The 11721-nt window shown below is 42.0% G+C and overlaps 1 protein-coding gene across 1 annotated transcript; it reads right to left on the bottom strand.

The window, feature by feature from the left end:
* Positions 1 to 793: 793 nt before the first annotated feature.
* LOC106565937 (uncharacterized) lies at positions 794 to 9183 on the bottom strand. Its single transcript, XM_014133628.3, has 10 exons — positions 8418 to 9183; positions 7225 to 7270; positions 4069 to 4173; positions 3774 to 3954; positions 3340 to 3554; positions 2975 to 3175; positions 2632 to 2787; positions 2366 to 2385; positions 2009 to 2261; positions 794 to 1231 (listed from the first exon to the last, which is right to left on the bottom strand). Exons 1-10 carry the CDS (start codon positions 8475 to 8477, stop codon positions 1002 to 1004), a joined length of 1467 nt encoding a protein of 488 aa, XP_013989103.2. The 5' UTR covers positions 8478 to 9183; the 3' UTR covers positions 794 to 1001.
* Between the last annotated feature and the right edge of the window lie 2538 nt (positions 9184 to 11721).

Below are 11721 nucleotides of genomic sequence, written 5' to 3'. Positions count from 1 at the left end.
TAACGGAATTACAAGGCATAAGACTTTTTCTATTATATGTTTTCTAAGACCCCTTTTCCATTGATTTGTCCAGAAATCAATGCCTTTACTTATGCCTAGTTTTTAAGATGGAAATGTATCTATGCCTTCATTTCCCAAAAATATAGACCCTTACCTTTCATTTGACACCTAATTTGATATTCTCCTATTTCTGTCAAGGAACAGACTGGAGATCATACATGTAGGTTACCGTATAGCAATGTCTTGAACATAAATTCACAGAACAATGCTTGTGACCAGATGTAGGCTACTGATAACATAGCAATTATATGGCTTCATGTCTGCAAATGTGGATCATTTTATTTGAAAGAGAATTGTATTATTATTGCTCTTCCCTGTAAGAGGACATTAAGACAGTAGCCTTGTAAAATTGTCATGTGATGCTGTCATTAAAATTATTCAAATGAAAATATGACCTATGCTGAACATGGCTATGTTTGAGTATAAATTGCCCAGACAGTCCATGTATTACTTCACAATGAAAATGGTATGCTCTTTACACCCCAACTATCATGGTTATTGAAGTTACTTCACACCTCGTATGAAGTGCTTGTCTTTGCGGTTTCTGTGGTTGATACAGTTCAATTTGAGCAGAACGCTGAGGGCAGCTCTCACACTGTCTGGCTGCATTGTGAACATGTACCCTAGCATGGGAAACTCCACCTCACAGCGTCATTACCGCATATCAAACAGAACACGCATTCATCTCTTAGGTACTGTCCCAGCACTGCTGCTGTGAAGTAAGACCATAACATACAGTTCAAACAAGTTGTCACTCTTTAATAATAGAAGGCCTATAGACAGGCCTATAGACCCCAGTGGATTTTGCAATTCAGTCTGTCTTTACAGTAGCAAATAATATTCAGTCTCCACTCTCCCAGAGATGGTATGATATTGACTGAACTTGCTCCCCCTCACACTCTTCCCTAAATGAATCCTCAATTTCCATTTTTTTCTAGTTTTCAATTGCTGGTGGCTGGGACGGGGTAGCTCAGCTCTTTGCAGGTATCCTTCGGTGTACTCATTCTCTCTGGCCCCAGAGCGGAGCCCCAAGGGAGGGGGTAGGAGGATTCCTGCTGGGGCTTGCTGGTGAGGGGACAGCCCTCTCCTCCACTCTCCCCTTGATCCCCCTCCCTCTCTGATTTGTTGGATCCCAGGACAACCGTCCCTGGAGAGTAGATGTATATGGACCCTGAATCAAACACCAACAAGCACAAACATTATTAGATGAAACTATTGAAACAGGTGACACAAATTCATATATATTATGCACAGTAAATGCTGATGTACAACCTGGTGGACTTAGTAGTGTAATAAATTAAGAATATCACAGAGAGGAAGTGAAAAGCTTGAATCACTCAGCAGCATATGCTTCTGTTTTTGTATGCATGATTCTGGCTTCCTGTAGCCTCACTAAATTAACCTCTGACCCTGATTTAAAGTATGCACTGCACTGGTACTACTGTTTCTTGGCAGGGAAACGTTAACAGGAAGTTCAAACTAGAAGAAGTATGTCTCAACTCGCGACCAAAGAAAACAACTGGAAAGGGTAATGTGAACTCGGACACAAGTGGGGGGAAAAAAACTCACTTCCTTGCGAAGAACAAGGAGTCCCATTTTTCCAGACCTGAGTTTTTCCGGCCCTATAGACCAGGGGTATCCAACTCTTACCCTACGAGGTCCGGAGCCTGCTGGTTTTCTATTCTACCTGATAATTACTTGCATCCACATGGTGTCCCAGGTCTAAATCAAACCCTGATTAAAGAGGAACTATGAAAATAAGGTCCAGCGTTTTGAGGTCCAGAGTTGAGTTTGAGGGCTCTAGGCCCTAGTTATTGGACAATGTAGCAGAAAATCTGTCTCTCCAAATGTGTCTGCACATCACGCAAACATAAGATACAGTATAATAATATGACATGCATGCATTTAATAAATCAGTAACAGTGCAGACTTGATGCACTACACCTACCCACTATGTTGCTAATGTTTTCTCCTCCAGAGGGGTCTACTGAGACATTCTGCATGCCCCCTGGAGGTTGCGACCCTGTACCCTCCTGTCTAGGATCTCCCCCAGTCTCCCTCCCCAGAAGATGCTGGGCCTCCAGGTGTGGGATTCTCTCCTGTGGCAGCTTGGCCTGCTTATAGGAAGCTGTCTGTAGGGCAGCAGGACAAGGCTGGCACTCCCACACTTTATAGCTCCCTCTTAGACTTTCCTTACAAATCTGGTCGTCCCAAAGGCAGAGAAGTCAACATTTATTCTTCTAGCAACAATGGACATTAGTTTGATTCAAACTTTATGCAAATAGAGAATAAGTACTGTACTCACATATTTCCCAAATATTGGACCTAAAGGAATCAAAATGGTCTTTATAAGTGGTCAAGTCTTAGACTGAGTATAATAGTAATCAAAATACATTGTTTTTCACGCATGTATACACACAATGTTTCACTGTCTCCCCCTGCAGGGGAGTATAGGTGGTGTTAGTGTTCGCTTTGTCAATAATTGTTGCTAGTGTATTTTATTTCTTCTTATAGAAAAATTCCATGCATCACTGCATATGTGTTTGTTATCTAACCACTTTACTCGCTCACCTTTCCACTTGTGCATGGACTCCAGTGACCTCCCCCTACACCCCACAACGTAACCAACCAGCAGCAGAGTGACCCCTAGGAGCCCAACCATCAGCAGCAGCCAAGGGAGACTGGGAGGGCTCTGTCCAGAGGCTGGGACTGGGAGATGAGGTGAGTCTGGGGTGAACAGAGAGACAGAAGCAGGCTGTAGTGGTGAACCTGTCAGTGTTATGTTACTTTCACTGAATATAACAGACCATTTAAGGGACTACACCAAATACAAATTAATTTCTGAAAGAATTATGAATTGTCACATCTAGTAGAAATTGAGAGAGGGGATAATCTAGTCTTTTGAGAACTATACCATTGTCTTTTGTGGTAAGAGGGGGTGCAGAGGCAGACTCTGCAGGTGAGATGTCACTGTCCACCTTGCAGGGCTTTCTCCTGGTGGTGAGCTTGGTTGGGAGGGAGATGGAGGGGTCTCTCCTGGCTTGGGACAGAGAGGACCTGATGAGAGCGGCTGATGAACGGTCTACAGATTTGTACATTGGGGCTGTAGGATAGTCTGGAATAAATAGACAACATGTGTGATTAAATGGCAGGATGATGTCACGGGACAACAGGACCTCTAGTACTTGACTGGTGAAGCTTGTTAAAACACTCCAGGGGACAGAGCAGGAAATGCTTGGATTTCACTCAAGTATGAGAAAGCTTTTCTAAGAGCCATACCCTCAGAAGACCAAACCAGTCGAGATGCGGATCCCGCGGTGAGGAGTTTTCTGTTGGTGCTGACTCCACTAGATATAGCAGAACGAAGGGACAGCTTTGAGCTATGAGCAGGTGGAGGTGCAGTAGTTGTAGAAGAGGTGGGGGAAGTCTGGGCACACAAACGATCCTGAGAGGCAGTGCCCTCTGTTACCATGGTCATTCCCTTATGGCCACAACTGGTAGGAGAGAAGCCAGGAGATAACTTGTTTATCTAAATGAGAAAGTACAGTGTTCGATACTACTAGTACTAATAATCATTTCATTTACTGTAAAAGTAGGCCTTGGGTACAATTGTTAGTTTCAAATTACTCAAATCCAGTAGAAGGATTTGAGACATGTGAATCAGTACAGTGCATGTGGTGCTCAGTACCAGTGTTCTGTAGCTGTGGACTCACACTGTGTGGGGTTTGCAGGACATGGCTAGGTTTGGTGTGTTGGAGAAGGTGCCAGATGCGCACGGTTTACACCTCCTGCAGGTATACTGGGCAGTGCTGGCACAGAAAAAGCCCCTGTCACAGTGGCACTCACGGTTTGAGTCCCGGCGGCATTCCTTCACCTGTGTTAAGTGCCGATCAACTTTGCCCACCAACAAAGACAAGACACACAAACACACAAATGATCAATGAGACATTTGCTCTGAATATGTTTATCCACTCTATTCAACTAAAGTAAAATAACTCTAAAAGTTACCTGAGCAGGCTTCAGTACAGAAGTCACACTTAGGACGGCCATTAAGCTTGTACCAGTAGTAGCCATCGGGACAAGGGACACACTTACACTTGTTAATGATGAAGCCTACAAACACAAATGACAGAGAGGTGTTCACATAATGTATCAACATCCTGATTACACACTCATTCCTTCCCTAACTCTTTCTCTCTCTCAATGCATTGTCACTTTAGTAAGTACAATGGGTTCACTGAAGTTAAGATCCAGGAATGGAAGATAAATGATTCCCCAAAGACTGTTCTGAATGTGAAGTTGCCTGCAAACCACAACCAATCTTTCCTTTTAAAGATGCACTATGCAGAAATCGCTCTGCCAGTTCCTGGTTGCTAAAATTCTAATAGTTTGCTTAATTTCAGTTTGTGACAAAACAATCAAGTATACAATCAAGTATAGTGTAGAGAATCATTGTACCATCTAAACCGCTGTGAAATATATGTTCAATAACACAAAATATTGTATTTTTATCTGTTTGTCGACCAGACCGGGGGCACCTGGCTCACACTTGGGAGGCAGCCCGGTTCCAAAATGAAAATAATTGATTACATTTTTTTTTTTAATTTCACCTTTATTTAACCAGGTAAGCTAGTTGAGAACAAGTTCTCATTTACAACTGCGACCTGGCCAAGATAAAGCAAAGCAGTGTGTGACACAAACAACAGCACAGAGTTACACATGGAAAAAACAAGCGTACTGTCAATAAAACAATAGAAGAAAAAAAAAGTCTATATACAGTGTGTGCAAATGGCGTGAGGAGGTAAGGCAATAAATAGACCATAGTAGCAAAGTAATTACAATTTAGCAGATTAACACTGGAGTGATAGATGAGCAGATGATGATGCAAGTAGTGAAACTGGTGTGCACAAGAGCAGAAAAGTAAATAAAAACAATATGGGGATGAGGTATGTAGATTGGGTGGGCTATTTACAGATGGGCTGTGTACAGCTGCAGTAATCGGTTAGCTGCTCAGATAGCTGATGTTTAAAGTTAGTAAGGGAAATATAAGTCTCCAGCTTCAGCGATTTTTGCAATTCGTTCCAGTCACTGGCAGCACAGAACTGGAAGGAAAGGTGGCCAAAGGAGGTGTTAGCTATGGGGATGACCAGTGAGATATACCTGCTGGAGCGCGTGCTACGGGTGGGTGTTGTTATCGTGACCAGTGAGCTGAGATAAGGCGGCGCTATACCTAGCCCAAGGTAGATTGAAGCTGTCTTGGGGCTGGTGGTGGCTCAACATCCTTAAAGCGCTTTATGTTGGTGTTTCCTTTATTTTGGCAGTTACCTGTATGTGCTCAGCTACTTCCTGTGCCATGACGTTTCATCACAGTTTTTCAATTACTGAATGGTTCAAAAAGATTTTGCGGAATGAAAGCATGAAGTAAATTCACCATGTATCAGTAACCATGATATAATAACCATCATATGGAAGTAAACGTGGGAGTCACACAATGATTTGTTATTCTGTGGATTTGTGGTTGTACTTAATTCTCTGTTTTGCCAAATGATTATAATGGCGATTCTGATCCAACCATAAATTCATACATTGTGCCCCTGGCCTGAGAGGATGGAAGTTCAACATGTCGTTACAGTGGATGTAGTATGCTAATGTTAACTAGCTGGCCTGGCTTATCTTTCCTATGAAAGTAAGTTAGGCGAGCAAGTATTTTAGCCAGGTAGCCTAGGACAACAAAAACTAAATGGCGTGTACTGTATGACAGAGTCAGACCGTTTAGTCAACATGAAAGAGGAGGATGGCGTTGGCGTTTCTCTACAAGTAGAGTGAGTCAACATGTTTTTTTTCTACTTGCACGCACACACATATTTGCACACACATATTTGCACACAGAAATCAGTACCATGGACAGCCACATCATATGTATCTTACGTTGATTGGATTAAATCGTTTTTGGTATGTTTTAGTTTTCACTGTATTAGACTAAACATTGGTAATTAGATGAAGTTGAAATGGTGCTGGAATAGTGGAGGCAGCTCCTGTTTTCTTTGCGACTTAACTCGGTGGTTCTAGATCAATAGTTCCTTAGTATTCCGGAAATGCTTGAAACGTTACATTGATTGACCATGCTGCAGGTCATGTAACTGTTTGTACATGCAATTTGTTTTATGGACTTTCCGGTTTTGGAAGGAAACCAATGTGTGGTTGAATTTATTCTGCCACTGTGTATTTTTATTCTCTCGGTTTTAGGGATATATATCACGGTGTCAAGGTATGAAGTTCAACTAACAGGGTATTGAGCAAACAACGCAAATCTCACAACACATTTTACCCACGCACCGCTACTGTTTATTAGGCTACAGATGAAATACGTTATTATGAACTTCAGGTGTTGAAAGTGCACGCGGCGATTAATGCTCCTTTCCAATAAATATCGAGGGCCTTATTCTGGAGACATGATTATCGATGCTTGGTTGCTTTTTGACCAATAAAAATAATATCGCTCTTTCATCCATAATAATCTCATCATGTAGGCTACATGTGTCAAACTCATTCCACAGAGGGCTGAATGTCTGTGGGTTTTCGCGCCACCCTTGTACTTGATTGAATTAAGGTCACAAATTAGTAAGGAACTCTCCTCACCTGGTTGTCTAGGTTTTAATTGAAAGGAAAAAACTAAAACCCGCAGACACTCGGCCCTGGGTGGAATGAGTTTGACACCCCGATGTAGGCTTTCATACCCGCACTGTTTCTGCGAGCTGTTGGCTAGAGCGCATGTGCCAAGACCAGAGTGGGCACATTTGCAATATAAGGCTAAACATTTTTTTTAACAAAACCATCAGTCATTTATTTTTTATAAAACCAATAGTAGATTTGAAAATTCGATGGAAACCCATTTAACTTGTATTCTTTATTTGGTACATGAGAATTTAACCGCAAAAGTTATGCTTATGTGCACACGTCATCACGCACAGCCTTTTATCTGCAACTGGTCAATTTGATGGAAACATCTCAGGTGGGAAAATGCGCATATTGTTTTTATGTGGATTTTAGAATATTCGCATGAAGATATGTTGCCAATTAGATGGACACGTAACTACTGTGAGACAAGTGTAATCTTTCACCACACTTTTACACTCTAGATCAGGAGGAAGCTGATTACTTTACCTGAGTCACAGGAACGAGGACAGCTAGACAACAACACAGAGCAAACCTGAGAGAGAGATAGGGAGAATATTTGTCATTAAAATAATCATTATTTTATTTCGCAACAACAGGATTTTTCATTTCCCAGAGTGAACGTCAGCTATGACGAACATTGCACGCACGATTGCATGATGGAAATGCCAAGGCCACCTCACACTTATCTACAGGACACCTAAAGTTCCTCTCAAAACCACAGACCAGTATCCAGTTCAGAAAACAGTGACCAATGTCACAGAATGTACCAACAAATACCTGGCAAAACCACCCACACAAACAAACCAAAAATGAATAGTATTATAATACTAGTTATTATTATTATTTGTAGTAATAGTATTATCTCCCTATTGGGAAAGATTGTTTGACTAAGTGGACAAATTCCAAAGGGTCAACTTGAGCTCCACATTCAAGTTCATGTTGACGCATATTAAACTTATTATGGCTGTAGGCTACTGGCAATCAAAACAACATTAGGCCAAATCAATAATAGTGCTGTCATAAGTTAAGTTTTTGTTAAGCAACAAAATAACAACTACACAATTTAAACTCTTATATTATCAGTTCTTAAAGATTGATAAGCTTTATAAAACAGTCAATAAACTAACCCCTAGTGTTAACTAACATGTTATTAGAGCATTCTTGATTTCAGTGGATGACCTGCTCTACATATAACTATGTACAATACCAGAATGACTTTTTACTGGCAGTATAGGACCAATTACCATCAGGCCTCGCTGGGGTTATGGTTAAAAAGGTTTCTGTTCCTGTAAGAGCAGTGGCTACCTAGTCATTTCTTTCTTGTTCATTTACCTGCAGGCTATTTTCCATTATTAAAACATGTATCAGCCAAGAGAGAATAGTGTTACGTTTAAGAATAATGGTTACACTGCAATTTATAACAATGTCAAATGTGACAGACTACTGTAATTGTAACTATAAAATATTTATTATAAACACAAATAAAAACACCAATAACAACAATCATTATAACATATGATAATAAACCACCATCATCATCTCCACAATAATCATAAACATGTCGTCATAATAATTGTCTAGGTCTCATCATCCTCCTCATTAAAAATACAATTACATTAGGTCTACCTAAACTAAACCCAATCGCATCAGTAAAACATACGGTTGGCTAGGCTACTCACCAGATTAGAAAGGCAAAGTATTCTCAAAGGACATGAGGTAATACGGCGCTGATAATCCATTTCAAACTACTGAGATGCTTGTTGTAAAAAAAGTCGTCTTTCAAAAGAAACAAGCCGAAACGTGTTGATTTACCTTGCCTGATTGAATCTCTCTCTGATCAAGGTGCTCAAATAGATGCGGTGGAGGTTTTGTTCATGTTCGAGTTTGGCGGGGTTATGTCGTCAGTGGGTTGTCCAATAAAGAAGCAGATGAACATAGTGTTGGCCACCTCCATCTGCGGTAACCGCTCCTGGACCGACTCGGGTAACATAACAGGTCATGAAGAATTTACGCCACATTTAAATTCTGGTTTTCCCAGATCACACCTGTGGTGAAGAATTTACAGCACTAGAGGCTTAGCCTGGTTGCCATCTGTTCATTTATTACATTACACTCCTTGCCGCTCCTGTCATTTGGAAAATACCAGAATGTTAGCTAAAAAGACTGGTGCCCAGACACGTTACTAGAGGCTGACTGCGTCACGAAAACCAACTTTCTGATATTAACTTGAAGATCTTGAATGTTGACATTTCCAATTGTGTGATAAAGGGGACATTTTCCCGAGCCATACCTCTATATCTTCGACACATCCTTATTTCAGATAAAGGAAAGGAGCGATGGGGGTTGCTTTTCTAAGTATTCAAACAGGGTCTTCCTCTCTGTTGATTTATACATGTTATAATGCAGGGATTTAAAAAACTTTTCTTGCTCATGGAACCCCGCCCAGGCAAACCGGCGACGCAGGGACCCCCATCATATGTTAGCAAAAAACAAAATCACGTCTTGTCCTGTCCTGTCTTCAGGTGAATGATAATGTCAAGTAGAAGTAATTACCATTTAAAAATGTTGACCTTGTGGTATAAAGAAACTAAGCGAAAATAATTTGAAGTACAACTTAAATAGTTTTTTTGAGTATCTGTACTTTATTTTACTATTTATATTTTTGACAGCTTTCAAGCCTACTTTTACTCAAGAAAATATATACTTTCTATTCCCATACATTTTCCCTGACACCCAAAAGTAGTCTTTACATTTTGAATGCTTAGCTGGACAGGAAAATGGTCCAATTCATGCACTTATCAAGCGAACATGTGGTCATCTCTAGTGCCTCTGATCTGGTGGACTCACTAAACACAAATGCTTTGTTTGTAAATTATGTCTGAGTGTTGGAGTGTGCACATACCTATCTGTCAATTTTAAAAACAAGACAATTGTGCCATCTGGTTTGCATAATATAAGGAATTTGAAATTATTTATAGCATATACTTTCTAGTTTTTATTATTTCAATTCATAGGATTCATACAATACATTATTCATTTATATATATAAAATCCCCCCGCCCCTCACCGGCAATCTGATAGCATGTAAAATAAATCTTGGGATAAAAACAAATAAATTAACATTACATAGTAAATCTGCTGAACAATATATCATATAGCCTCAGAAATAGTGACAAATTACTGATACACATTCATGGGTGTAAAGGCCCATTGGTTAAGAGTTCAGAAATGTCCACTGTTGCTTTTTTCCATGTGTCCAGAGTGAACACCTTGGTCCTGTCACATCTGCTCCTGCCACACCCCCCCCCGGTGGTCATCTGGTGTCTGCTTGACCTGCAGCCATTCCCCCAGTACACTCTCTCTCTCCCCCTCCCTTTCTGTTTGTGTGTGATTGTGTGGTTGTAGACAGGTGTGCTGGAGTCAGAGCAGATCCCTACCAGCTGCAACTCGTTCCATTATCAAGACCTCTACAAATTCTCAGTTCTGCCACTTCCACTCTGCTAGATCGTAATCTCTGCTCAGTCAGTTTATGATTCTAACTATTATTATTATTATTCAAGATCCTGTTACCCTGCTGTGTCTGTTTCCCTGCCTGACGCTGTTTATCCTCTCACTGCAGTTTTGCCGCTCTGACTCTGGCTCCTGTCTCCTGTTCCACATCTCACCACCCTGCTACCCTGTTCTGGATTCACCACACCACCACTCCCTTGGATTCCCCTCCGGACCTGTTTACCCTCAATCAACATGACCAAGCTCTTAAAACCCTTCTGGAGACTATCAATGAGTTTTCACAGAACCTGTCTGTCCTACAGAGTCAAACCTTCGCCCAAAGCTCACAACCTGTCCCTCCGCTCCGCCCCGGGAGCCGATTGTTCCTACTCCAGAGCGCTACGATGGTAATCTCGGAACCTGCAGAGCCTTTTTGGTACAATGTTTACTAGTATTTGAGCAACAGTTCTACTCTTATGCTCGTGAAAGAGCCAAGATTTCAATTTTTTTTAATTTGTTGCCTCTGTGGAGCAGCGCTTTCCTGGGCCCTGCTGTGTGGGAGAGACAGTCACCCATTTGCTTCTCCTATAGTAGATTCATGGAGGAGATGAGAAAGGTTTTCGACCACATGGTTTGTGGAAAGGACGCTGCAAAACGACTCCTGTCCCTCCATCAAGGCTCCCAGAGTGTTGCTGAAATGGCATGTGAGTTCAGCACCCTCGCCGCAGAGAGCGGCTGGGATGAGGAGGCTCTTCAGGGAGCATTCCGGAACTCACTGAGACTCTAAAGGACGAGTTGGTGTCCAGGGAGGAGACTGATCTTGATGAACTCATTTCTCTCACTATCTGCATTGACAACCGTCTCCGGGAGCGGCAGAGGGAGAGGGTAGTTAAGGTTGCAAGTTCCTTAACATCTGCTTCAGTGCCTTGTTATTTTCCTTCGACTGTATCCCAACCCCAGGCATGTTCTGAACCTGAACCCATGCAGCTCGGCCGGACCCATCTATCTCCGGAGGAGAGGCAGCGGCGTGTCGATACTAGGAGCTGTCTATACTGTGTCCAGGTTGGTCACCTGGTTTCCACTTGTTCCCTGCGTCCAGTAAGAAGAGGCTCGGGCGATATGGGGAAAATACTATTGGGTCAAATCGCCTGCCCATTTTCCCCCAGACCCATGTTTGAGGCCAACCTTGTGTGGCAGCCAGGCTTTTCCTCTAGCTGCTCTTATAGATTCAGGTGCCGACGAGAGCTTTTTGGACCGAGGTGTTGTCAACCAGTTGGGCCTGGACACTGTTCCACTTAATTCACCTCTCGATGCCTACGCTCTCAATGGTAAACTTCTCTCCCGTGTCTGTGAGAAAACCGTTCCAGTCATCCAGCGTCTCTCTGGTAATCACCAAGAAAAAAATCAGTTTCCACATAATCGACAGTCCCTATTCTCCTCTGGTTCTGGGTCATCCATGGTTAAAACTACACAACCCACAGATTGACTGGACCA

This window comes from Salmo salar, chromosome 12, assembly GCF_965601325.2.
Source record: "Salmo salar chromosome 12, fSalSal1, whole genome shotgun sequence".
NCBI classification, from domain to species: domain Eukaryota; kingdom Metazoa; phylum Chordata; class Actinopteri; order Salmoniformes; family Salmonidae; genus Salmo; species Salmo salar.
The sequence above is the reverse complement of the archived record's forward strand: the minus strand, read 5'-3'. Positions and strand labels throughout refer to the sequence as shown.

Coding starts and splice junctions, on each gene's coding strand:
- LOC106565937 (XM_014133628.3), bottom strand. CDS start 8,477: ATGGATTATCAGCGCCGTATTACCTCATGTCCTTTGAGAATACTTTGC. Junction 4,174..7,224: donor TCCTCGTTCCTGTGACTCAG/GTAAAGTAATCA, acceptor TTGTGTTTGTAG/GCTTCATCATTAACAAGTGT. Junction 3,555..3,773: donor TCCTGCAAACCCCACACAGT/GTGAGTCCACAG, acceptor CTCTCCTACCAG/TTGTGGCCATAAGGGAATGA.